The 24,957-nt window shown below is 39.3% G+C and overlaps 3 protein-coding genes across 4 annotated transcripts; 2 read left to right on the top strand and 1 right to left on the bottom strand.

Moving 5' to 3' along the window:
* Positions 1 to 8,022: 8,022 nt before the first annotated feature.
* TTLL15 (tubulin tyrosine ligase-like 15) lies at positions 8,023 to 10,206 on the bottom strand. Its single transcript, XM_070996733.1, has 3 exons — positions 8,819 to 10,206; positions 8,551 to 8,764; positions 8,023 to 8,488 (listed from the first exon to the last, which is right to left on the bottom strand). Exons 1-3 carry the CDS (start codon positions 10,102 to 10,104, stop codon positions 8,372 to 8,374), a joined length of 1,617 nt encoding a protein of 538 aa, XP_070852834.1. The 5' UTR covers positions 10,105 to 10,206; the 3' UTR covers positions 8,023 to 8,371.
* An 806-nt stretch (positions 10,207 to 11,012) lies between these two features.
* Positions 11,013 to 14,618, top strand: LOC108018276 (uncharacterized). Of its 2 annotated transcripts, XM_036818252.3 has the most exons (9): positions 11,013 to 11,247; positions 11,306 to 11,410; positions 11,464 to 11,607; positions 11,664 to 11,766; positions 12,531 to 12,664; positions 12,996 to 13,136; positions 13,199 to 13,408; positions 13,528 to 13,881; positions 13,990 to 14,618. In XM_036818252.3, the coding sequence occupies exons 1-9, from the start codon at positions 11,047 to 11,049 to the stop codon at positions 14,362 to 14,364; spliced, it is 1,767 nt and encodes a 588-aa protein (XP_036674147.3). In that variant the 5' UTR covers positions 11,013 to 11,046; the 3' UTR covers positions 14,365 to 14,618. The 2 variants fall into 2 exon arrangements, with proteins under 2 accessions (XP_036674147.3, XP_036674149.3); XM_036818254.3 differs by lacking the exon at positions 13,528 to 13,881.
* Positions 14,619 to 14,747: 129 nt separating this feature from the next.
* LOC108018275 (uro-adherence factor A) lies at positions 14,748 to 24,612 on the top strand. The gene is made up of 19 exons (XM_070995530.1): positions 14,748 to 15,990; positions 16,051 to 16,725; positions 16,788 to 16,895; positions 16,976 to 17,464; positions 17,538 to 17,657; positions 17,718 to 17,846; positions 17,905 to 18,153; positions 18,214 to 18,270; positions 18,329 to 18,400; positions 19,046 to 19,225; positions 19,401 to 19,565; positions 19,625 to 19,765; positions 19,828 to 19,950; positions 20,010 to 20,186; positions 20,239 to 20,288; positions 20,345 to 21,323; positions 21,696 to 22,805; positions 22,868 to 24,133; positions 24,397 to 24,612. The coding sequence occupies exons 1-19, from the start codon at positions 14,790 to 14,792 to the stop codon at positions 24,546 to 24,548; spliced, it is 7,443 nt and encodes a 2,480-aa protein (XP_070851631.1). The 5' UTR covers positions 14,748 to 14,789; the 3' UTR covers positions 24,549 to 24,612.
* The last annotated feature ends 345 nt before the right edge of the window (positions 24,613 to 24,957 follow it).

Here is a 24,957-nt window from a genome sequence, read left to right on the forward strand (position 1 = left end):
AGCCCCATCGACGAGGACTGGAAAGTCGTGGGTCCGAAGAAATTACAGCCTTCCCCTGAGAATGTCCGGCTAAATTAATGAATTAAGCCGCGATTTATTCAAAGTCCGGTCCCAAGTGTATACTCTTGCAAGGTGTTTCGGCGAACCAGAAGCCAGTACGGCTGAATTGTGACTCCGGCGAATGTCATTGAGACACCCTAGTCCAATTTGCATACATATTCCCGAAGTGACCTCTCTCTATTTTCTACCTATAGCTCTAACGCCATGGTTACCGGCCATGGTCAAAACACGCTACTGGACTTTCCATTAATTTATACAACAGGATGAATGGTGGCATGAATCCTGGCCATATGCAAAGTGTGGGTATATGTATGCCCCAGAGAACCTCAGGTGGTTGGAGCCCTTTGCACTCGCCGATTGAGTCCAGCCCGAGGACCGAGATCCGAAATCCGAGGAGTTTTCCACACCTACACCTGGGCATATTCGCCGTAGGTTTGTGAAAGGCAAACTGAACGAAATGTTTGGGTTTCCGGTTTGACTTGTTGAGGTTTCATTTGCATGCGAGCCCAGCTCCCAACCGCCGATTGTGGCGAGAATATTGGAATACTTAATTATTCCCTATTGGCGTTCATACATTTTATTCTCGCATTCACGCAATCCACGCAACTGACCCCTCAGATCGCAAATCAAAACTCTGCCTTAATGGCCATTTCGGCGAGATTTCACTGGAGTTACGTGCATCCGAGCAAAGTGGTCGGGTGGATTTTTGAAATAGCCCAATTGGGGTCAGCCACCCAGGAGTGGGCTACACTTTTCCAATAAAAAATGATTTATGAATTGCCTCAACATTCTTAAAAAAAGAGGCATAGATTAGGGGCTATGTTTTATGGGACCAAGACCTTTGCTTATCCTTATATTTTTCGAAATTTTTATGGTACTGGCTTTCAAGGGCACAAAAACATGGTTAATTTTGTTCATTTATATTGCCTTTAATATTTTTTACAGCTTATTGCGTTTAACAGTTTGCTATTAGAGTTTGCATGTTGTGCACGAATGTTTTTCACCGGAAGAAATAATAAGAAATGATTTTTTTACGTCCTAACTTACTTAATTACTTACAGAACTCTTGGTTTTTTCAGTTTTTGTAAAGTACTGCTAATAAATACTACTCAAAATTTCACTCCTTTTTTAAATAACATTTTTTATAAAATACTTTATATTCTAAGTTTAAAATTTTCTATTTAGTTAGGCACTATTATTCCTTTTAACTTATATTTTGTATTAGCAGTATGAATATTGGATAGAACATTTATGTGCAATAATAAATTCAAGGGAACTACTTATTACTTGATTTGGCTGGACTACAATGGAAAACCGGAAAACAAATGTCGAATTTTTGACAAAAATATGAGTTTTGTATTTTTGACAAAAATGTTAACCTATTTTTCGCCATAAAAATTCAGTTTTTTTGGCTGCCATAACAAAAATATAAGTCAGAATGAGGAATGTCATACCTCGTTGAGCTCGTTGTTTAATTTCCAATCGATTGGCATTTCAACCTAAAAATTTTTAATTTTTTAGATTTTTCGAAAAAAATGCATTACAAAAAAATTGAGAAAATTGGTCAAAAAATAAATTTTCCCAAAAGTGATGAGGTTCGTTAGCATATTTAGCAAGCTGTTCAAAACAGTCGGTCTTTTAGCTGTACGCCTTGATTTGGCTGAACTACGATGGAAAAACCGAAAAAAAATGTAAAATTTTTTACAAAAATCTGAATTTTGTATTTTTGACAAAAATGTTAACCCTTTTTTCGCCATAAAAATTCAGTTTTTTGGCTGCCATAACAAAAATATAAGTCAGAATGAGGAATGTCACACCTCGTTAAACTCGTTGTTTAATTGCCAATCGATTGGCATTTCAACCTGAAAATATTTAATTTTTGCCATTTTTCGAAAATAAGTGATGTCACCCCTACATAAATTGAGAAAATTGGTCAAAAAATACATTTTCCTAAAAGTGATGAGGATCGTTAGCATATTTAGCAAGCTGTTCAAAACAGTCGGTCTTTTAGCTGTACGCCTTGATTTGGCTGAACTACGATGGAAAAACCGAAAAAAATGTCGAATTTTTTACAAAAATCTGAATTTTGTATTTTTGACAAAAATTTTAACCCTTTTTTCGCCATAAAAATTCCGTTTTTTGGCTGCCATAACAAAAATATAAGTCAGAATGAGGAATGTCATACCTCGTTGAGCTTGATATTTAATTTCCAATCGATTGGCATTTCAACCTGAAAATATTAAATTTTTACCATTTTTCGAAAAAAAGTGATGTAATCCCTAAAAAATTGAGAAAATGGGTCAAAAAATACATTTTCCTAAAAGTGATGAGGATCGTTAGCATATTTAGCAAGCTGCTCAAAACAGTCGGTCTTTTAGCTGTACGCCTTGATTTGGCTGAACTACGATGGAAAAACCGAAAAAAAAAGTCGAATTTTTTACAAAAATCTGAATTTTGTATTTTTGACAAAAATTTTAACCCTTTTTTCGCCATAAAAATTCCGTTTTTTTGGCTGCCATAACAAAAATGTAAGTCAGTAAGCCTTTTTAGTTAGGATTTTACCATTAGTTTTTATGGAGATGTAATAGTTTAAAGATAGAATATTATTAATTACTCCTAGTTAAAAATAACATTTTAAATATATATTATTATTCCTTTTAAATTTATTGTAAATTAACAATACACACTTTTTTACAATATATATCTGCCATGTTAAATTCAAGGGAACCACTTTCATTTTTAGTTGGGAATTAACCATTAGTTTCAATTTCATTGGAATGGAGTTTTGATCCTACATGTTCTGCCCCCCGAAATCGTGCATCAAACTAGTCTCTATATAATAGAGGTGCCAATGTCGCACGCCACATATTTGCCGGGCGTTAATTTGAGTGCCTCATACGATGGTGCAGAGCCCACCTGTGCAGAACCCACCTGCCCAAAAGGTTCGTGCCTAGGCACATACCTATATCTACAGCAATTTACATACTTAAGCCATTTCGATTTATTCATGCATGGCCACGTATGCAAGGGAAGCACTTTTAAATTGTTGCGCACTGGATTTTGGGACGGGGTGGAGGAGGACTCACCCCGAGGCTCGAGGACCGCCGTCAGGAGGGGTGGATGCGCGTGGTGGATACCATGGAGGATGACCAGGAGCGCGGGACAGGATTCGGCGGGACACGTGATGAGGATTCTGATGCCCGACTCCGAGCACGAGCACTCGCACTTGCAGCCCGGCGAAAAGTTAAAATCAAAGTTGGCAAAGGGCGTCCGCATGGCGGGATTTCCGATCGGTTGTTCGGCCTTTCGAACACTGGCCAATATATTCGCGGCCCGATTCCGACTCCTCCGATTCCACCGATTCCTCCGATGCTCAAGTGCCGACTGTCAAAGCAAATAAAAATAACAAAATGGCCTCACCTGGCACCTGTATCCTGGCAACATTCATTAAAACACCTCCGAGCGGAGCGCCGTTCAACTTCAGAGCCTCGCCGAATTTGGCGGCGATTCGGCTGGGCTTTGGATATATGGCTGTACCTGGGCATATACATATATATATATATGGATATTAATCCATTTGCAGTCGCGGCTCTGCATAAGACAAATCGGGCAGCGGAACCGATTTCTCGGCCAAAACTTGCGACGCTGCAAAACGAGCGCATTATTTAATAATACCGTTTGTTTATTGAATCGCAGTCAAAACTTTTGGCACAGACGGAAACCCAGCTCCCCTGGACTCCTCCGACTGCTCCTCCTCCAGTTGGCCGCAAGTTGGTGGGGCTGGAATTAGGAGGCTCATTTTGGGAGGTACTACACAGAAGGAAAGAAGTGATATAAGATGATATGATATCTATCTATCTTGATAATATAATCTATCATAATAGTGCCCATCATCATATCATATATATTTCAAATAGGTATTACTAAAGTCGAGGTCTAGGGTTGTATATCATAACAGGTTTCAAGAAAGGATCATTCGTAATAAAGAACTTCGTCATATAAGTTTCGTTGGATCGTAACCTTAGTCTCATTGATAGTGAAACGTTGGTTATTATTACCGGATACGAAATATATTGGTAATATCCTGGTGAAAATATTTCCCTGAAAATTATGGTTATGGGTTAGGTGAAGTTCTTATTTTTTCCGGTGTAATTGGTGGGGGTGGTGCAGTCGTCGACGGCAACGGCGATAGCATGGGCAAAAGGCAAAGGCAACGCCGGCATGTCTGTCACACCCCGAAAAGTGAAATAGCTTCTGTCAATATTCTGTCAATAGGCACATGTTTTCCGCTGCCGAGTGGGGTGGCGATTGCCAAACCAAACCGAAACTGGAGCCACGGGGGCCTTTGGCTGCGTTTTCCCTTTCGCCTGATATTTAATCGATCTCCTGGCAATGAACATAGATCAATATTGCGTTCGAAAGTAAGTTCTTTTTGGGGGCTCGACCCATTTTTGGCACAACTCCCGTGCAGAGTAAAATATGGGTTCATATGAGTTTATAATTGACTTTAAAAAAGTTAAAGTTATTTAAGATTAGCAAACATTGTAAATGTATTTACTTTTTTTGAAAATATGATTCGAAAATAGGGTATATTTTGCTAAAATTTCCTATAAATATTAAAAAAAAAATACTTTTTTTTTTAAATATATTCTAAAATACCAACACATTTGTTTTTAAATAAATATATTTTTTAGGAACAACATTTATCATTCCATTATTTAATCCTGTCATTTTCCCTGTATGTATCCTTTGGTATGCATCAAAATCACTTCCATCTTCCATTAGGTATGTAAAATTCCACTCCATATTAAAACGTAAACGATATGTTAAAATCCACTCCATATTAAATCGCAAAAAGTCTCTGTGGCTGCCCTTGCTCAGTTGCAAAATAAAGACGTCCCCGCATTTATCTGCATAAACTTATAGCGCAAAGTATCTCATCTCCGGAGGAAGGCAAGACCCCAGACCCAAGACTCTAGGGTCAAGTAAGTACACTCGAGAGTGCATGTATGTACGTACAAGCACATGTACCTCTGTGTGGAGCTGGAGGAAGACAAGGATCTGGATCTGGAGTTGAAATGGCTGGCTGGCTGGGTTCCATTCCAGGCAGCAGACCCTGGGATATGGGAACCGGCAGCTCCGACACTTTTCTTTGGCCGCTGGCCATTCCATCCATGCACCATAATTTTCAATAGCTATTCAAATTCTTTGAAGTTCTCGAGGTCACCTAACGGATGCAAGGAGGCATTGAAATTGATCCAGGCCATGAGCATCGCATCGCATCGAAGTTGCCACTGCCGACTGCTGGGTTTTAGGCTCTTGGTTTCGGTTTTGGCTTTGGTTTTGGTTTTGGCCAACAAACCGGATAGCTGGCCGCACTTCGATAGTCATACTTATTCCATAGTCCCTTGCAGCTCTTTGTATTCTCTTCTTTTTTTTTTGCACCGCGGCCAAGATGCATCATCACATCGACCCAATCGCATCAGCAAGTATCCCATCCTATGCCATTTTATCCCGCACATTTATCTGGCTAGCAATTCCAATTTCTTCTGTTTCCCCGAGTAATCACTGGTTTTCCGACCAATCAGGGGGTTAAATTGCATCAAGATGCTTACTTAAAACAAAGTTGTTCTTATAAAAACAGCATTAAGCCGCCTGACTTCAATTAGGATGCCGAATTGCCTTGCATTCCTCATCTTAATTAATTGTATATCCTATAAGGGCAGATTTCCCAATGTGTAGTATTGCACTATTAAGATGGTTTACATATGTTTTCGGGGCAACAGGATCCTAAAAGATTTTTATTTTACTCTAATGGAGATCTCGGATTACCAAAACTGTAGATTCTGTACTTAGATCGTGGGAGATTTGGCTTTGTAAATAAAAAACAAGCATTATCTTAAAAAAAAAATGTAGACTAAGTAAGAAACTAAGATTTTTTATCGAGACAAGTAAAAAATCCTGACTTCCCGAGGAAATACTCGCTCAAGACCAATCAGTTTTTTAATGGAAACTTAAGTACGCATATCAGATTACGAGCTTAATGAGCGTATGCATGAGAAATAATGGCAACGGGGATCGGGATCGGGATCTCGTTTAATGGTGGTGTCATCAAGGTAACGACCTTAAGAATAACAGATGTTGGATTCCAGGAATTTGCATACTGGAAACCAAAACTGAACTAAACCGAAAACCTACCCAATATAAAGCCCGATCTTGGTGTTAAGTATAAGCTTGAAAATGAGCCAAAAGGAAAAAAACAAGAAGTATATACATTATAATGTAATGAACCAGTTCGCCCATGGTCGCATATTAGCCATCCTGCGGAGTACTTCATTTGCGGCAGTGCCTAAGCTTCTTGGTTGGCTTACGGTTAGCTTCTTGGCTTCTTGGCTCCAAGACCAAAAGACCTGCGAGATGCAAATGAAATATGCGCCGGCATTAAGAGCAAAATTACAAATTTCAGAGGAGTGCGAGCGGCAGCTGCTTCTGGCCATGTAGATGCGGCCAACTCGGCTATGTGGCGCTGCCCATGCCTTCTGCACGGTGGCCATTTCCTGGCATTTTAACTGGTTCTGTTTGACGGTGGTTACAATTAGCGGCTATTTAAATTGCCACGCATGAGCCGCTATTAATTACGGAACGATGGCACCGCAGCCAAAACCGAGAAAAAGTTGTTTACGCCTGGTATTTGGGGGGGTATACGGCATACGGGGGTACATACACTCGGACCGTTAAACGGAAGCCCGAACGCCTTTTAAGTACCGAAGTTCATGGCAATGGTATGGGGGTTCCTAGAACCCGATACTGCATCGCACTGATTTGGACTCGGGGGAATTAGCTTTTTATCAAACAGCAATTTGCACCTATCACTCCGATCCAACCGATCCGATCAGTGTCCCTTTTTTTCCTGGTCCAAGGAGCCGCTTTTTATTTTCCCATGGCGCAATCGCAATCACAACTAATGCACAGCGTATGGAGCCTCTAAATGTCGAATGAAGTCAGCGATAAATTCAGCTGGTTGATTAGCTGTTGGGGCAATAAATCCATCGCTTCACACCGCCACAAGTAATTGCCGACAAAGCGTCTTCGTCGCCGTCTTCATCTCCATTTCGACAAAAAAGCTCAGCTCCGATCAGCTCAGCTCAGCGACTCCACTCCGCTTCTCTTCTAGGGGATGGAAGGGAGGGAGGGGACAGACGACTCGCGTCCATCCATCCATCTATTCTGGGGACTGGACTATCGGGCCTCTCGGACTTTGGGACTCTCCACTCTGAGTAAGAATGTGTGCCGGCCAATATTTTATCAAACCTGACATTTCCTCGTGTAGCTCCGATTATGGCCCGGGTTGCGACGAGGTCGCGATTCTCTGCAGGCACAGCGGCATTGATTGCCACTGCCCATGTGTATTTATTCCGCTGCTTATGTTTATGTTGACATTGACATATCTCGCGTCTTATCGGTTTGCAATAAGTGTACGCCGTTCCATCGCACAGGTACTGCAGCAATGAGCCGGCATCGCTTTAACGTTCTGTTCTGTTCTGTTCGGATGTGTTCGGTGCGGCCAATGTCGCCACAGTCGATATTGGTGTATGGGTATTATGGCCGAGGACGCTGGCGACAACTGCTGCTTGGTTAGGGCCCTCTGGTCCCGGGTGAAATGGACAATGACCTGCCGCAACGAACGGGTTTGGCCATTGGCAGTAAGTTATTTGGCCAACAAAATTAGAGATACATAGTTCTTAAAGCTTAAAGGGTTGTATTGTTTTCAACATTGTTACTATACTACATAGATCTACTGGAAAAGAGTACGAAATATTAATATTACACATTTTTAAGCTTTTCTAACAACTACATCACAACAACCCTTGTTTCCTACGATGTGATGTAAGGTATAAACTTGTTACCATTAAATGCTATTATTGTTTAAAACGATTATTATATTGACATTTTTGATAGGTATATAAATTTATGTCAATTTTATTACCAAAATCTTTAAATGTATATTTAATTTTAATATAGCCTTTTTAGCTTAAGTTATTTTAGAGATAAGGATTCGAATTAAGGACGGCTTGGTATAATTTGTACATGTTTTCGTTGTCAATTAAAGCACCCAAGAGCAGAACAAGCTCCGGTTAGAAGTGCTAAAAATAGTTCACAATTTGCACTGAATACTAATGACTGCTTGGCTAACAACATTCTATTTTATCAGCTTAAAACTAAGTACAATCGGTGGCCAATTTACTAATGCTGAGCATAAGAGGTTTCCAAGTCGCAAGAACTATTTACATAAATATTCAATTAAAATTATCTAATTGCACCAGACAGCATCGAATTGGCACTTGTTGTAGAACCAGCGGGTCATCCAAGCGTTTTTCTTTGACATATTAGCAATTTCCTCATTGAGATTAAAGCTCTTTAAATCCCGCTGCAATAAATAAATAAACTTATTAGTTTGTGGTTTAGATGGATGATTGTTTCGCTACTTACAATTGGCTGAGGGAAAATGCGCTTCATGTCCACGCGATGCAGGTGCTCCTGATGAGCTTGCTGCAGCATCCTGTACTGCGATCCACTGAGGCATTGCAGGCAGAGATCGCACTCATCCTTGTTGCAGGACTTGTCGCAGTCGTGGGCAGCGCACTTGTTCAAGTCAGTGGCCAGGTTTTTATCGGCTGTGATCATTTCGCTGCTTTCAGCAAGCCTTTACAGAAATAAATTCATTAACTTGTTAGATATTTCAATATTTAATACTTACAATGAACCACTTGTTGCGGTGAGTGGCCTTATTCCGACCAGATTGAAAACGCTGTAGAGCACCTGCTCGTACAAAAGCGAATTTGGCTTGAAATGAGCTGAGGAGAGATTGGGTGACATGTTGGCCTCCATGAGGAAGACCTTCAGATCCTCGTCGATAAACAGATCAAATCTCATTAAATCGAAGAAGTTGTGAGTCTTGTAGGAGCTTAGTATATTCACGATGTCCTTCTCCTTGGCCGCAATCGTTGTGCGGATTATGTGCTCCACCTGTGGCCAAATCTTGGCGGGATCCATGCCCTGATCCCGGACATAGGCCTCGAAAACGGTGCGCATGCTGCCGCCAAAGCGATTGTAGTACTTGCGCAGCGAGGGAACCTCCCAGGTGGGCAGGTAGTCATCGCCCACAATGTACTTGTCCACATTTTCGGCATCGAAGGGGTGGTACTTCACTGGGCAGTACCGGAACAGCACGTCGCCTGTGTAGATGTAGACTCGCAGGGGATTGACCGAGGTGATGACCACATAGACTCCAATGTCGAACTTGTGGCCATCCACCAGGAAAGGTCTTTGCACGAACTCCTGGACAAATGAGTCGTTGGAGCCGAAAGCTATGTCAGCGGGAGCTCGCACCTTGATGTGCCGGTGTTCATTGTGCTTCTGGACGAAAAGAGCCTGGGGATTACTTCTGGCATAGTCCAGGAACTCCTGCCGCTCGGCTGGCAATCGAAAGGCACGCGGCAGGAAGGGCAGCGGAGTGGTGCAGAGGTCCACTTTGTTGGTTAGGTAACCGCAGCCCGGCAGGTGATTCACCACCTGATGCTGGTCGAGATTCTTGAGGTTGGCGAACGAGAGAAAGGGGTAGTCGTGGGCCCATAGGAGGTTCCAGCTCTCGTTGACGCCCACTCGCTGGTAACCAAACTGGTGCAGCACATTGATTACATGCACCAGGTGCTCCTCCGTGGGACTCCGGCCGAAAATCGCATAGGTGGGCGGTGGCTGCCGCTGATCCTCTAGAGAATCTGCGGAATTCCAGGGGAAAACCTTGCTGGCATGTGGCAGAAGTTCCACCACCACCGCCGTCGTCACCGTGGCCGCCAGGAATATCATAACCGGGAGCAAGCCAATGCTATTTGATGGCTTCTCGGACTCCTCCGTTTTGGCCATCTGAAAAAAGAGAAAGTTTTCACTTCCCCCATCTAAGGGAAATTCACTATTTTTAGAAAGACTCACTTTGCACTCGGCATCCCTTTGGATAGGAGCATTCTCCTCCACACTGGCATCCATTGGAAGTCTAGAAGAGCTATTTTAAAATGCTAGTACAAGCGACTAATTTAAAACGAACTTTTTTAATCGCGATCTCCACGGCAACCAAACTGAAATTCCCCGTTTGCCATTCAAAAGGAAGCGCCAACGCGCCAGCTGTTAGAAAATTTCCCTTTCTTGGCGGGAATTTAAAAGTGGCATCTCTAGCGAAAGGGTTGGGACATTTTTAACGGGTTTTTAAACCAATTTCGGTTTACAAGTTTTATATAACCAATTGTATTGTCTTATATACATTTTGGCAGGAAATGAGTATTAGTTTTGGATTTGGTATGTGTTTTTATTAATTAAAGTCATGTAGAACAAATTCAATTTAATTAAATTATTTAATCTAGTATAGATTATATCTATACTGAACTAAACTAAATTTAAGTTAAAGTCAAAAATTCCAATAATGAGGCTGTTATTAATGAGGCGTCACAAATGTTACAATTAACCGAAAGTCCACGTTCGAGACTGGACGGACGAGAACATATACACAGTCTATTCAGTGAACAACTAAAAGATTAATGTTTTGTTAAATCCCAAAATAAAAATCAAGTTCCATTGAACTTGCCGCACATATAAATTTGGCCTTCAGCGGAATGTTTTATCCACACGTGCCACCATTTCACACTAGAATGATTTTTTTAAACATCTATGTAAGCAATAAATTTTGACCAACCTACAAAACCGAATTCGATTTTCCTTTTGCGCTTATTGGAAAATTTCATCTCAAGAGAAAGTAAAATGTTTTCCTATATAAAAGTTTAATACCTTTTTATCTTATTCAAAATCTATGTAGGATTTAGTAATGCGAGTATTTCAAAAACAATTTGAAATAATGTCACTAGCCTAGAATAAAAACACTTTTGTTCGGTTACATTTTTATATATATTTTTTTGTATTTCCTTACAATTTAAAGAAATGCAAAGGCGTTTGAAGACTGCTGCAGAGCTTAAAAGGATTCAGGCTCTCAAGGCATTGTTCAAAAAAGTGGTTCGCATGGTGAGCTTTAACGATCCGTGGAAAGAAAGTGATTACGACCCCAGGATTTCTGCAAACGTTCCGAGAAATGTATCAAATCGAGTTCGGACCAAGCGCAAATCGGGTTTCCTCTCTGCAGCGGTATAAAGAATTATTCTGATAATCCTTATGTATTTAATATATACATACTTTTTAACAGGACAAGTCTTTAATTCGCACACCGCACGCAATTCGTACAATTTCGGAAAGAATGAAGTTGTGTACGATGTTTGCTAAGTTTAGATGCCTGGTTCGATTTACTCCAGTAAAGTAATAACAGATATAAAGAGGATTATAAAGTAATCTAAATTCTTTCAGAAAATCAGAGCTCGCTTAGTTCCTGTGGCTCGCTTTATGCCCGTTGATGCTGGCCGCAAAATCATAAGACAATCGGATGTTCCCATAACCGTGTTTTTTATATTAACAGGGGAGGTACATATGTTTCGAGACGAAGTCGGCCAGGTAAAAACTTGAAGTTCCTTAGCTAATTAGCTTCTATTTTCCAATGATTTTTTAAGGAGGCAGATAAAGTGATTCAGGGTATTTTGGGGCCGGGCGATATGATAGGGGATGTGGAGCTACTGGAAGGAATCAAGCGAACTCACACCTTTAAAACAGCATGTAAGTATAAATCTTAGGTCTACAATTAATTGTCTGACTTATGAACTGTAAAAATGTATGGTTTCTACTTTAAAATTCGTTATCGCATGCGATTACTGCAGTTGTTTTTAAAAAACAATTCCTTAGAATTTCAGCTTATCTAAGGTTCTTTCATGTTTTTTGACCTCCGTCTCGAAATAAGACTTCCAATTCATTTGCATTTTATAAAAATAAATCTTGTGGACATTCTGTTATTGTGCCAATTTAATCACACTTAAAGATGATAAGAAAGTGAATTGGGTAAACTGCAACATTTGCGGCTCATGTCGAAATAAATGGGAAATACATAGCCCAGGCACGCGATATGTACGATTGTGTTTATTGGGAATTTGTTTGGTTTTGTTGCTTCATTTGCGATTGCCTGTACCCACCAATTTAATCAGCAATAAACAACGTTAAGTCCTAATTCGATTCAATCAAAATGAATAACAAAATAACCCCCGCCCGCGTCCGTCACGAATTCCACGTAGTATTCCGACCGAGTATAAAGTACTCAGTCAAATATATAGGTTGGCCCAAAACAACACCCGCCTTCCTTTGGCGCAGTCGTTTGGCTTGATTTTTGGGCTGTTGTGCCTGTTACTCCTCGTGCCGGCAATCTTTCACAAACAGATGCACGCCACCGAGGAGCCAGCTCCATGGACTCCAATTCCATGTGCCCGATTCGAGGGAGGAGTCGCCGATTCGCCAGTTCGCCCGTAACCATTGAACGCTTCACTTTGCAGCCTACTGCGAACTGCTGGTGCTATTCGACTATGACTTTGCGCCGATTCTCGGGCCCTACATGACGAAGATTTGGGACGAGAAGAAAAAAGCCCTCAAGGCGCTGGACTACTTTGATTTCCTCGGCAATGACCAGGCGAGTAGAATTCCCAGAAGGGGTTTGACCATACAAAAACCGGGAATTGTATTTTCATCCTAAAAAACTCACTTCCATTTTAATTCCTTATAAATTATATAGTTTTTGGATCTAGGCCACAGTCATTCCACATTAAAAATCTAAAATGGAATATTCACCGTTTCATATTTATCATTCTGCAATTAATATTCAACTTTATATATTCAGCATTTAATATTTACATTTAAATAAATAAAGTTATAGAATATGCAACATTTAAAAATCAAACAAATAAATTGCAATATTGAACAACCAACATATTTAAGTAAATTTGTTCTTCAACATTCTATAGATCGTGGAGGCCTGCCGATTCGGGAAGCTAAAACAATTCGATCCCTTGGATACCATATTCTGTGAGGACATAGGATCTATGACAAATGTCCACTTTGTGCTCAGTGGAGAATGTTTGATACTCCAGTGTCTCAATATGAAGGTTTGCAGATCAGAAGATGTTATAATTGGTTTATATTAAATATAATTATTCTCCGTCTTTAGGTTAGTCTAAAAAAAGGAAAGAAGTTCTTTGAGCTTATGCCAACGTCCGCAGGAGATGTGTCACAAATGTTCAGGAAAGGAGTCAGATCCACCTTTTCCACGCAAACTAAACTAAACTCAGTGGCTGTCTCAAAAGTAGATCTTGATCTGGTAGAAAGTTCCAGTAGCAGTTTCAAGGAAAATGGACCGATTAATATACGCAACCGGACGGTGAGTCTTCTTAATAAAAAAGCCAATCCTTAAGTAGGCACTTAAGAACCTTGGTTTTTTTATTTTCTAAAGAATTTTGATTTTGATTTTTTTCATGTATTATTTTAACAATTAAACAGATGCGCAAAATGCGATTACAAGATATAGCCAAGTCATGCGGCCTTATAAAATCGATGCATGTGCCCAAACCGCGTTTCACATGGCGCCGATCGACCTATCATAAATCAATAATTTCCGCATCCTCTGATGCCGCTAATGATTTTATCGATGAAGATATGTATGAGGACTTTTGGGAAATGTACGAAGATGAGATTGAATCAAGTTCATCTACTTCGGAAGATTTGGACAGTATAGTCAATCAGGTTTTCAGAACCGCTCCTGCTTTTGATAGTTTTGTTGGAAGTGCTTCCGATGAAAGAGAGGTTTTTTCCCCATTTTTCTCTAGTTCTAGCTCGAGCAGTGAAGAATCGTCCGTAAGTTTCCGAATATATTCCTTAATTGAAAATGTTCTTTTTAATGTTAATATACCATTAATAATATTATAAACTGATTTTTTGATCATCTTTGGCTTTCCGTTGCAGGCACCTACTTTCGAAAGCCATTTCATCGATGTGGGTACCATAACTTTTGGAGGAATTTTCGGATTAGGCGAGAAAATGGAGCACAGAGTGGTAATGGCCAGGTCCACGGTTCAGTGTCTGATTCTTCCTAGATTTTTCCTGCTGGAGAAGAAACAAAATCCGGGAAATATTTGGGAGCGCAGGCTATTGTATATGGAGTGCATGATTCCATCGAGGGAAGCCCTTTTCGCTCATTATCTCAAATCTTGTGAATGGAAAAAATTCAAAAACGACTTTATTCGCGAGACTTTAAAGCCATCGGATAATGACTGTACACATGTTGACGATATTCCAATAATTTGTAAAATAGTGGAATCATCAGAGGATTTTAATTAATGGTGTAAAATAACCTGGTTCAAGGTCACTTCTACATAGTTCAGTTAGACCAAAGGTACTTTATAAGATATTTATGGTCTAACTTCAAAATGTATAAGCGACCTTGAGGTATTCAAATGTAAACTATATTCTTAGTCTAATATATCCAATAAATTGGGTTTTAACGTAAGAAACATGCGTCATATGTTAGGTATTAACGTCATTACATACTTGGTTTATATAGAATCCAAGAATAAACACCATAATTATTGTTATAGTCCGTGTTCGATCAACAAGTGGAGTCGACGTCAGCTGGTGATATGTTTTGGCACCAAAGGTGTTGACATGGCAACTCCTTCATGTCGAGGTTTCCAGGCACTTTCGGACACCTTCTTTGGTCAGTATTGATTCAACTTTTACCGATGCATGGTGCTTGAAATACCAAAATGACTACGGCTACGAGTTTACCCAGGGTTCCCGAGGGTCTACGGGACCTAATGAAGGTGTACACCAAGGAGGTGTTACGTGAAAAGCCGGCTGACTTGTATGGATTTTCTGCCAATTTTTTTAACGTGATTGTTGGGGAAAAATCACAGAAAGCGGTGCGAAAATACGAACCGGTGCAAACTTATGAAACCATCATGAAAAACCGCATTCGTCAGCAGGTTCCCTTGTCACTTGTGTTCAATATAATCCCCGAAAAGCTGACTGATCTAATAAAGCAATTCATAAAGGCAGTTTTAAGAGAAAAACCAGAGAATATATACATATTCGCACAGGAATACTTTCAAAGGCTGTCCAAGGAGAAGTCTGGCCGAATTGAGTACACCAAGTATTCGACGTATGAAAATTCAATGAAGGACAAGGAAAACGTAACTCCTGGATCGAAGGTAACCTGCGAGTGTGGACGAATACTTAGTGGAAAAACCAAGGATGTTGAAAATAGATATACGGATACCAAGTTAGCTGAGGCAGACCAGAGAACATTTTCAAGCAGAATAACCTATTTGCAATCGGTCGTTATTATTCAAAGACGAATTCGTCAATTTCTTAAGGAGCGGAAAAGAGGTCGCGATAAGGATAAATGCAATAGCGTGGAATATGTGACAGCAATTCTCCTGATTCAAAGACAAGTTCGTCGCTTTCTGGCCAAGAAGCGAGTTGAAAAACTTAAAAATTCACGTGACGTCCGAAAGCCGAATGCTAAATTTAACACTGGCGACTATATGAAAGCCGTTGTCGTCATTCAGCGACATTATCGCATATATTTCAGAAAGAAGCAGGAGCAAAATCGATTGAAAAACGACCCAGTATCCTTAGCAACTGCTGCCATCATAATCCAGAGGGCCTTCAGAAGGATGGTGACCTTACAAAGGGCCAAAAGGAATACTTCTTCTGCCACCGATCAGGGCGAGGAACTCAATGACAACGCCTCCGAGACAGGGTCCTACACCTCTGTCTCCACCGCACTCCTTTCCACGGAATCCACCGAGCTGGGAATGGCCACTTACGAGGAAAGAGTCCATCAAAAAATTATTCACGAGGACGAGGAAGTGGAGAACAATAATGTTGATGCCGGCCTTGAGAAGGAGTTTTTGGCAGAACCTATTAAGGGCCAAGAAAAATCGATGCTTCTGCGAAAAAGCGGTAATTAACTATGCTTATGTTTTTCCATCAATCAAATTAATTGCTACGTTTAATTTTCAGAAATTCTTAGCGGTGCTTTAATCGAAACTATGATTCGCAAACCTAGCTTGGAGAATCTTAAGGATTCCCATAGTGAATCAAAAGATTTTGAAGAGGATTTGGAAATTGAAGCCGACAAAAACAAAGCCAGTCAAGATCTAGAACTTGAAATTAAAAATATTAAAGAAAGCCTAGATCTAGAATCGGTACCTCAAGCAGAACTGATAGCTGAAAAGAAAGGAGAAGAGCTCGATTTGGAATCTACAACTAAAAAAGCCAGCTTGGATGTAGAAACGGAAAGCCAAGTTGAACCTAAAATAGAACCTGATTCAAAAGACCTGGAACTGAAAAAGGAGTGTGCAATTATTGCACAAAACTTGAGCAAAGATATTGTTGATCAAGAAACCGGAGAATTTATAGAGGCTATATTACCTAACGCCATGAAAAAAAGAGAAAGTGATGGTGGAAAAGAAAATAATGAGAAAAAGAATATTGATTCTCCTGATGATGTGCAAAATAACGAAAATGAAACACCCGTTATTGAGTCCAATGAAATTATTCCACCACCCAAAAGTGCAAGATCTGAAAGCCAAGAAACTCCAATTAAGAGCGAAGTTACTCCCACGGTTTCGATTGAAATTGAGCATGTAGATGATATTTCGGAAGACTCCAGTCCAATTCTTCAAGATTCTAATGGTATGTAACATTTTTCAGAGTATAAACAATATTTTTGACATTTTTTTAAACAGTGGATACAGCTAAGGATTCAACTAAAGGAGACACGAAGCAAAATGAGTCTACAAATTTAACCAATGTGGAAATAGATAGCTTAACAACGGTTTTAGTTAACCATAATAGAGAGAAAGGTACTAGGCCCAATAACATTTTTAGAGAACATTTTCCATTTTCTTTATTATATTTAAAGAGTCTTCTATGGAAACTTCAGGCGATACAATTGTGGAAACATCTGCTGATGCTGTAACCGCAACTGAAGAAAAGAAGTCTACAATCGAAGATGAAAGTAATTTGAGGACTAGAGAAAAAAGAAGCATTGAAGGCAAAGAGTTGGTTAACTCAAATTTGGAAACCACCAACCAGACATTAATAAAAGAAGATATCAGTCCCATAGTCAAGTCAGAATTAGAACCTATTAATCAAGAGGAAATTCAGATAAGCAACGACCAAGAATTGAAAGTAGATGGATCATCAGTTACCGACCCAAAAATAGAAGATATTCCAAAAGCACAAACTAATACAAAAGATGAAATAATTTCAAGCAGTGCAAAAAAGAATATTGTAGAAGATACTATAAAAGCACAAACTAATACAAAAGATGAAATAATTTCAAGCAGTGCAGAAAAGAATATTGTACAAGAGCCATTGGAAGCAGTTGCTGAAGCATCCGTTCATGAAATCACTTCGGACCTCCAAATTGGTGAGAAGCAAAGATATGTTAAAATCCCTTATAGTTCCAAACATTAATTGTGATCATAAAATCTTTGTTTCAGAAGAAACCATTACTGAGAATAAGGGAGACTCTGAAGAAAGCAAAGGTGGTGTGAAACCTAATAGTCAACCTGAGGATGAACCTGATCTTACAAGTGCTGCAGATGCCTCTGACTTATCAAGTAAGTATTCATTATTTTTTATATTTTAAAATAAGTATAATATCACGTAAACGTTTTCAGAAAGTGAGAGAAAATCTGAATCAGCTGAAGACTTGGAACTAATTGAAACAGACGTTGGTCTGCATCCCGAAACTAATCGTTTGAAAGAAAATCTTGAAAGCAGCACAGATGAATCGAACCATGCAGTTGGTAAGTAAATGAATGCATTTTTATTTAATTGACCTAAGTTTGTATCTTTCTTTATCAGAAAAAGTCCCAACTGAGGATGCATCAGATGAAATACAAAATATACAGAAACTGTCACAACAGGAAACCATACCAATTGGATATAATACTTTGGAGACTGAAGAAGCAGTTCCATCTGAAATCAACATTAATAAAGATAAATCCGAAGAATCTAATGATGGTTTCCATAACTTTGATGTCTTTACCGAAGGAACTGATCTAAAGGACAAAGACAATCTAACAGGCTCTTCAATAACTAAAGAATGTACTGGTAGGCAGACAAAGCAAACCTTATAAAGCCAATTAAAACTTTTTAAAAACAATTTTTTAGATGAGCCCGCTATTAATGATATAAATGACAGCATGGGAGAGAGTATATTAACAGCAAGTATGTAATTCATTTGAAATACAACTTAAGAGGTAATGTTACGATTTAAAAATTGCAGGCACCGTACTAGAAGACCCATTAGGCACCTCCGTGGAACACGAACTTGAAAGTGCAAAGCATGTTGCTTCTGGTATGTTTTTTAAATAAATTTGAAATCGTATTAATTTAAGACTATAAAATTTTCTTAATTTAGAAGGACTTGATTCCCTAAAAGATATCATGGAAGATATAAGTTCCAGTGCTAGAGAGCTCCAACAAATTATAAAAACTAGTATGGAAGACCCTGTCATTAATAGTAAATAACAATGACTAGTTTCTTTAATTTTTTGATAATAATTTTTTTTAAATCCAGGTAAGATACCAACTGAGAGATCAAAAAGTTTAAAAGCTGAAGACCAAGACCAAGCAACTGTACTAATCAACTCTGAATCAAAGCAAGTTGAAATTCATAAATTAGAGGACGATCCTGACGTATTAAGTAAAATAAAATCTGAAGAATCAATCACACCAACTGAAGACCAACATTCCGGTAAAGAAACTTTAACAATCAACTCCGAAACAAAGAAAGATGAAAATAAAAAATTAGAGGAAGAACCTGTCCAAGTAGATAAAATATTAACTGAAGGATCAAAAGGTTCACAAGCTGAAGACCAACAATCCGATCATGAAACATTAACAATCAACTCAGAGTCTAAGCCTGTTGAGGATAGTAATACAGAAGGTGAATCTTTAAAAATAATCTCAGAGCCTATCCCTGTTGAACATACTAATCCAGAAGATGAATCTGCTCAAAGAAATAAAATGACAGCGAAGGGATCGGAAACTTTTCAAACTGAAACTGAACCATCGGATGAGAAGGATATACCAACTAAGTCGGAATCTGTGCAAGCTGAAGGTAGTAACATACTACAGGGTTTTACGGAATCAAATAGTATTCATTCTGAGGATTCAGAAGGTAGTGTTTTTTGCAAAACTTAATTTACTTTGATTCAATTTATCATTTCTTCGTCCAAGAATTACATACTAAGCACAAAAAACCAAACTCTGTTGATGAAAGGACTGAAAGCACGGGTAAAAGATAACTTACAAATTTAGATTTACACACTTATTTAATTCTATTAAATCATTAGAAAAAGTATTGTCATCGTCACCAGAACACAGATCTCCGAGTGCAATAGGTGATAGTCCTAAAAGTGAGGAGGAGGATCTGGAATTTCCAACAAAGGGTAAAGGTAAAGAAACCTCCGGGGGAGACAAACTCCCAAATTCTGTTGATCAAAGAACTGAAAGCACGGGTAAGAGATACCTGATATATTAAAATCCTCAAGGTTATTTAATTATTTATGTTTAATAGAAAAAGCTTTGCCAGCTTCACCAGATAAAAATTCATCGAGTGCAATAGAAGATGGTCTGAAAAGTGGAGATGATGTTGTTGAATATCCAACAAAAGGTGATGGTAAAGAAGTGTCCGTGGCAGACACCGCCATTGCAGTTAGTAAGTAATCATTTATTTCCAAGTTACTGCGAAATGATTTTTAATGACTGTTGTCATTCAAGTGGAATTATCTCCTGAGATCAAAACCGAAGCTATAAATGCCCAAGAATCGGAGGGCACAGAAGCTGAAGATAATTCTGGCAACGAACCTGCAGTACCACCAACTCTTGCAGCTGATAAAGACAGTAAATTTCCATTACATTTTAATTTTTTTTGGTTTGATAAATGTAAAATACATCCATAGAACCAACATCTGATGTGGAGATAGGTATAAAAGACGAAGGACCGTCAGCCGTCCTGGGAAAAGGTGATTCTTCAGATCATCCAACCAAACCTAGCGAAACCGAAACATTACCTTCTGGACAACAAGAAAGTTCTACAGAAATGGAAAGCAAATCTGCCGTAGTTGACGATAAAGACAGTAAGCTCTGAACTAATAGTATAGTCTGTTTATAAAAATTTACCTGTAACAGCTGCGGAATCAAAAACCAAAAACGACTCACCTGTTGCCTCAAATCCCGAAGTAAATACTGGTAAGAAGTCAGAATCGAAAACTTTTTAAATTTATTTTTAAATTAGCAGAAAAACTCTTCATTGCTTGTATCTAATCAATTAATTGGCACCCAAAATTTACCTACTAACCATATTGAGATTGAAAAGAACACCAAGAAGTTATCTAACCCTGTTGTAAAAGATAAAGACATTGGCACCTTAACGTCGGGGCGTCTTGTACCCACACCCATTGCTGAGTTGCAGCTTAAGTCATTCAAAAATCCCAACGACGATGGCGCCTGGTATGATATTTATGTGGAGCCCAAGGCGACTTCTGATAAGGATTTGGAAAAAATTCCAACATCTAATGAACCCAAGAAACCTGATACGGACCAACAAACAGCCTCAGTTGTAGATGAGCCTATTATTGTCTCGGAAAGAACTCCAAGTTACTATACCCCCAAAGAAATCATAGAAACCGCAGCACCGAAAGCTAAGAACTCAGTTTCATTTTTTGTTTCATTCGATTCGGATGATGGAAAACCCAAGTACAAAATACCCAAAAGGTTTAGAGATCAATCAAAAACCGACTCTGTTAAGGAAGTGAAGAATCCCGAAGTTATCTCATCCGAATCTGATAATGATTCAAATGAAGAGGAAATAGAAGTTATCGAAGTATCGGAGGGCGATCCCGAGTACCAACATACCGGTGGCAGCAAATTACAAACCATATTGGAACATGATAATGAAAGTGAGCAGCCCACTGATTTAAATAATCAAAGCCAAGCTTTAGAACCAAATGAAATTATTGATATAGTCGAAGATAATCGGGAGAAAACGAAAGCCCCAAAAAGGAATACTGAGCATTATGAAGAAACCTATAAAACAGACATTTTAACTATTACGAGATCTGTGCGGATCATAGAAAGAGCGTACCGAAGGTTTAAGAATAGAGGTTCATTAAAGACCAAAGGATCGGACTTGGAAAAGCAAAATAGGGCTGCTAAAATAATACAAAAGTGGGTTCGTGACTCGTTAAGAAAAAAAGCATCGTTAGCTTCCTCAGGTGCTTCTAAAAAATCTAATGAAAATAATGCAGCGAAGAAAATTCAAAGAGCCTATAGAAGATATGCCGTAAAAAAGAATGAAATTAACTCTGCAAATCTTGATTCTCAAGAAAGGACTAAAAAAGAAGAAATTGCTGCACTCGTTATCCAAAAAGCATTTAGGCTATATTCTCAGAGAAAATATGTTGAATTTAACAAAAAGCAGTCCTTAGATGATAAAGAATTTGAGCAAAATAATGCTGCTAAAAAAATTCAGAGGGCTTACAGAAGGTATCTGAAATTATCCGATAAACCAGAACTTCAAGAAGTTGAACATCCAGTGGAATCGAACAAAAATCTAAATGATTCTTCAATACTATCTATTGAACCAGAAATAATTAGTGAATCTCAGTCTAAAAAGCAACAAGTTATTGAGAAACCTTTGCAAGCCAGTTCCTCAATTAATACATTAAAATCAACTGATAGCACAGAAACTACAAATGAAGTCCAAACAGAAGATCTCCAAGATATGGAAAAGGTAGAAGAAATCATTTCGAATCCAATTCATATGTCAAGTTTAGCTGAAGAACCAAAACGAATAAAAGAAATAAAGAAGGATGAGATCATAGAATTAGAAAAACTTTCGAATGTCAGTTCCAATCCAATTAATTTGTCAAAATCTGAAGAGTTGCAGGAAAAAAAGAGCCCTGAAAAAGCTGATACAAGCCCAGTTCGTACTTTAGGATCAGCTGATAACCAAGAAAATATAAACAATGTAGAGGCAGAAAAACTCCGAAGTATGGAGACTCCTGACGATCCTGAAACTTTGATTCAAGATAAACCAGAAATCATAATTGAATCAATAAAAGATGAGCATCAATCCAGTCCCATTCATCCAATAAAGGATGATTTTGATGGAAAGTCCAGTGCAGCTCTAATAATACAGAGAGCTTTCAGGCAATATATGGAAAAAAGAAAGCTTGAAAATTTCGATGAGAGCTCCTTTGACTCGATTACCAGCTCACGAATAACGGCCATAGAAACCTCCAACTATCCAACTGCAGGAACCACACCATCAGAAAGTTTGGCCCAAGAAGCCAGCGAAGAACCAGGCGAAGATGCTTCGGAGATTCAACCGAAGTCCGAGTGGTTTGTGGGGTCAACTCGCATAGTACCAAGCCAGGGAGTCGTTGAAGAACCTGTTGGGTTAGAAACCGATCCGGATCCAGCCGCAATCACAAGTAAAACTGAGCTCGACACCAGCACGCAAGTAGAATCAGTTGAAAACGTAGATAGAACGCATGGCTATGGCTCGCTTGAATCCAAATTAAATACTGGTATTATCAGTTCTGAAATCGATGAGAGTCTAGGCGTTACATCTGAAAAGGATAATGCAGTCTCTTCTGGTTTAGCAGGTTTAACAGAGGCGTCTGAAGGTGGTCTTGATTCGGTGGAGGATCCACTTCTTCTATCACAATCCGATTTTGGTGGTATCGTACAGTGTAAGTTCGTTATAAGGAATTTCCTTTAATTCCTTCCAACATTATGGTTTAATATTTTTCAGCTCTAGATGTTGCTTCAACTCAAGAACTGGTTAATAGCTTTCTGGAGAGTGAGATTGAGTACACGTCCAAGCAAGGACCATTTCCAAGTGTTAGCCTTCTTCAAGAAGTTGTAGAGGAACCCTGTATAAAGAAGTCCGCTTCACTGGTTAATCTTTCCGAAGGCGAATCCAAACCAGATGTGGCTAGTCAAAAAGCGGAAAATACGGATTCTTCAATGTCCGAAACTACTGGTTTAGATACGCTATCCGCAGATACAATAGACAAGGCAACCGTTAAGTTGTCCAAGCCAGAGGAAGTAATTGAAAAAATGTCTCTACTCCGAGACTCCAAGTCCCACGAGAGACTTGCCTCGGCAGATCCCAGTATTGATGAGTCCGTTGTGCGGCCCATGAGTTCCCTGCAGGAACAAGCCAGCATGGACATCGAGGATGGAGATATCATCGTATACAATCGATTGCAGAGGGACGAAACCAGGGAAAGCTCTGCTCAGAGCGATTCTGTGGTCTTCGGAGAGGCAGAAGCCGCAAATATCCAGGAAAGGGATTTACTCAATGAAGAAGAATCCGGAAGGGTCCATTTAATGAGACACTACACTATCGCAGGTGATGATCCGCGTGGTCTGTTCAGATCTGTGACCATTGATGAGGCTCTAAATTATGTTGAGATTGGAGAAAATGGTATGGGCATTAACAGCACGAATAGTTTCTGTTTGGACGATGAAACCTCGGAGAACATTCGCAAGAAAATGATGGCCTACTCGCTTTCCGAAACGGACTCGGATTACTTTGATCCGAAGAAGGGTAGCAAAGAGGATTTTGATATAGATACGGCCATGGCAGATGCCATGGGCACATCCACTGAAACGGAGTCCACCATTGTCTCGGCCGCCACAAAGATCCAGGCGGGAGCACGGGGATTCCTTACCAGGCGAAGATTGAGACGGGCAAGTGCCGGAACAAAGTCATCCACTCTGGACACCAAGGCGTCCTTTGGCAACGATGCGATCAGCGAGTCCCTAGAACGTTTCATCGAGGAGGAAGCGGCCAAGAAGATCCAGACCGCCTATCGGATGCACACCCGAAAACGCAAGGGTGACCGGAAGATGGAAGGCATCAGCCTGGAGAGCAATCTGGCTGCCAGGCGTCAGAAATTGCAGCGCGGGGATGCCCTTCGAAATGATTCTACCCCCGATGATGAAAATAGTGTGAACAGCAGTGGGGGTCAGACTCAAAAAAGCTCAAAATCAGGGAGAAGCAAAACAGTTGGTAAGTCGATGTTATTTTAGACTCCAATTTATGCGATAAAAATGCTGATTTTTCACTGCTGGACCTAGAAAGATCTAAAAGTATGCATAGATATATTTTTTCTCAGATGTATATTTAATATCCTTTTAAAGTTATAAAAGTAATAATCAATTTTCGTTCTGAATCTATAAAGATGTTTTATTTTTTACCCAAATGATTCATATTGTTTTATTTAATCAAACCTCTAACTTATTATTAGAAGTCAAAGATTAATTTATTTCTAGGTGAGACAAGGACAAAGGCCGACATGGAATTAAGGTGGCTGAAGATGAGGCAGAATTCAATGCCCGTACAAATTGATTGCGAAGTTTTCCGAGTCATACCCAAGCATATGCGTAAACGTATAAAAAGCGCCGAGGCGAACAAAAGAAAATAAAATTCTCAAGTCTATAAGTATCATCGCTGAACTATATCTAAATAAAATATATACGAGTATTTAATCGAAAATGTTTTTATTATCAAACAAGCGGAAAGGCTTCCGGGAGTAAATCATAACATTTGTTTTTCCCCAATTTAAACGTATATAATTTAAACGGACTGTGGATGAGCGGATGGCTGCCACTTTTGTTCTGAACATTAAACGGATTTGACAGATTTATGAGATGGGTGTACACCTTGGGTCGTTGTACGGAATTTAATGAGTACTGTCGCTAGCCAGCTATTAAACAAGTTTTATTTCAAAAGACTAGATCAGTGCTCTAAAAAAAAACATTAAATTTTTTCCAAATTGGAAAACTTCCATACTATGTGTACAAGTTGTGTATGTTCGATAAATGAAATGTTTA

The sequence above is a fragment of the Drosophila suzukii genome, chromosome 3 (genome assembly GCF_043229965.1).
Source record: "Drosophila suzukii chromosome 3, CBGP_Dsuzu_IsoJpt1.0, whole genome shotgun sequence".
In the NCBI taxonomy this organism is placed as follows: domain Eukaryota; kingdom Metazoa; phylum Arthropoda; class Insecta; order Diptera; family Drosophilidae; genus Drosophila; species Drosophila suzukii.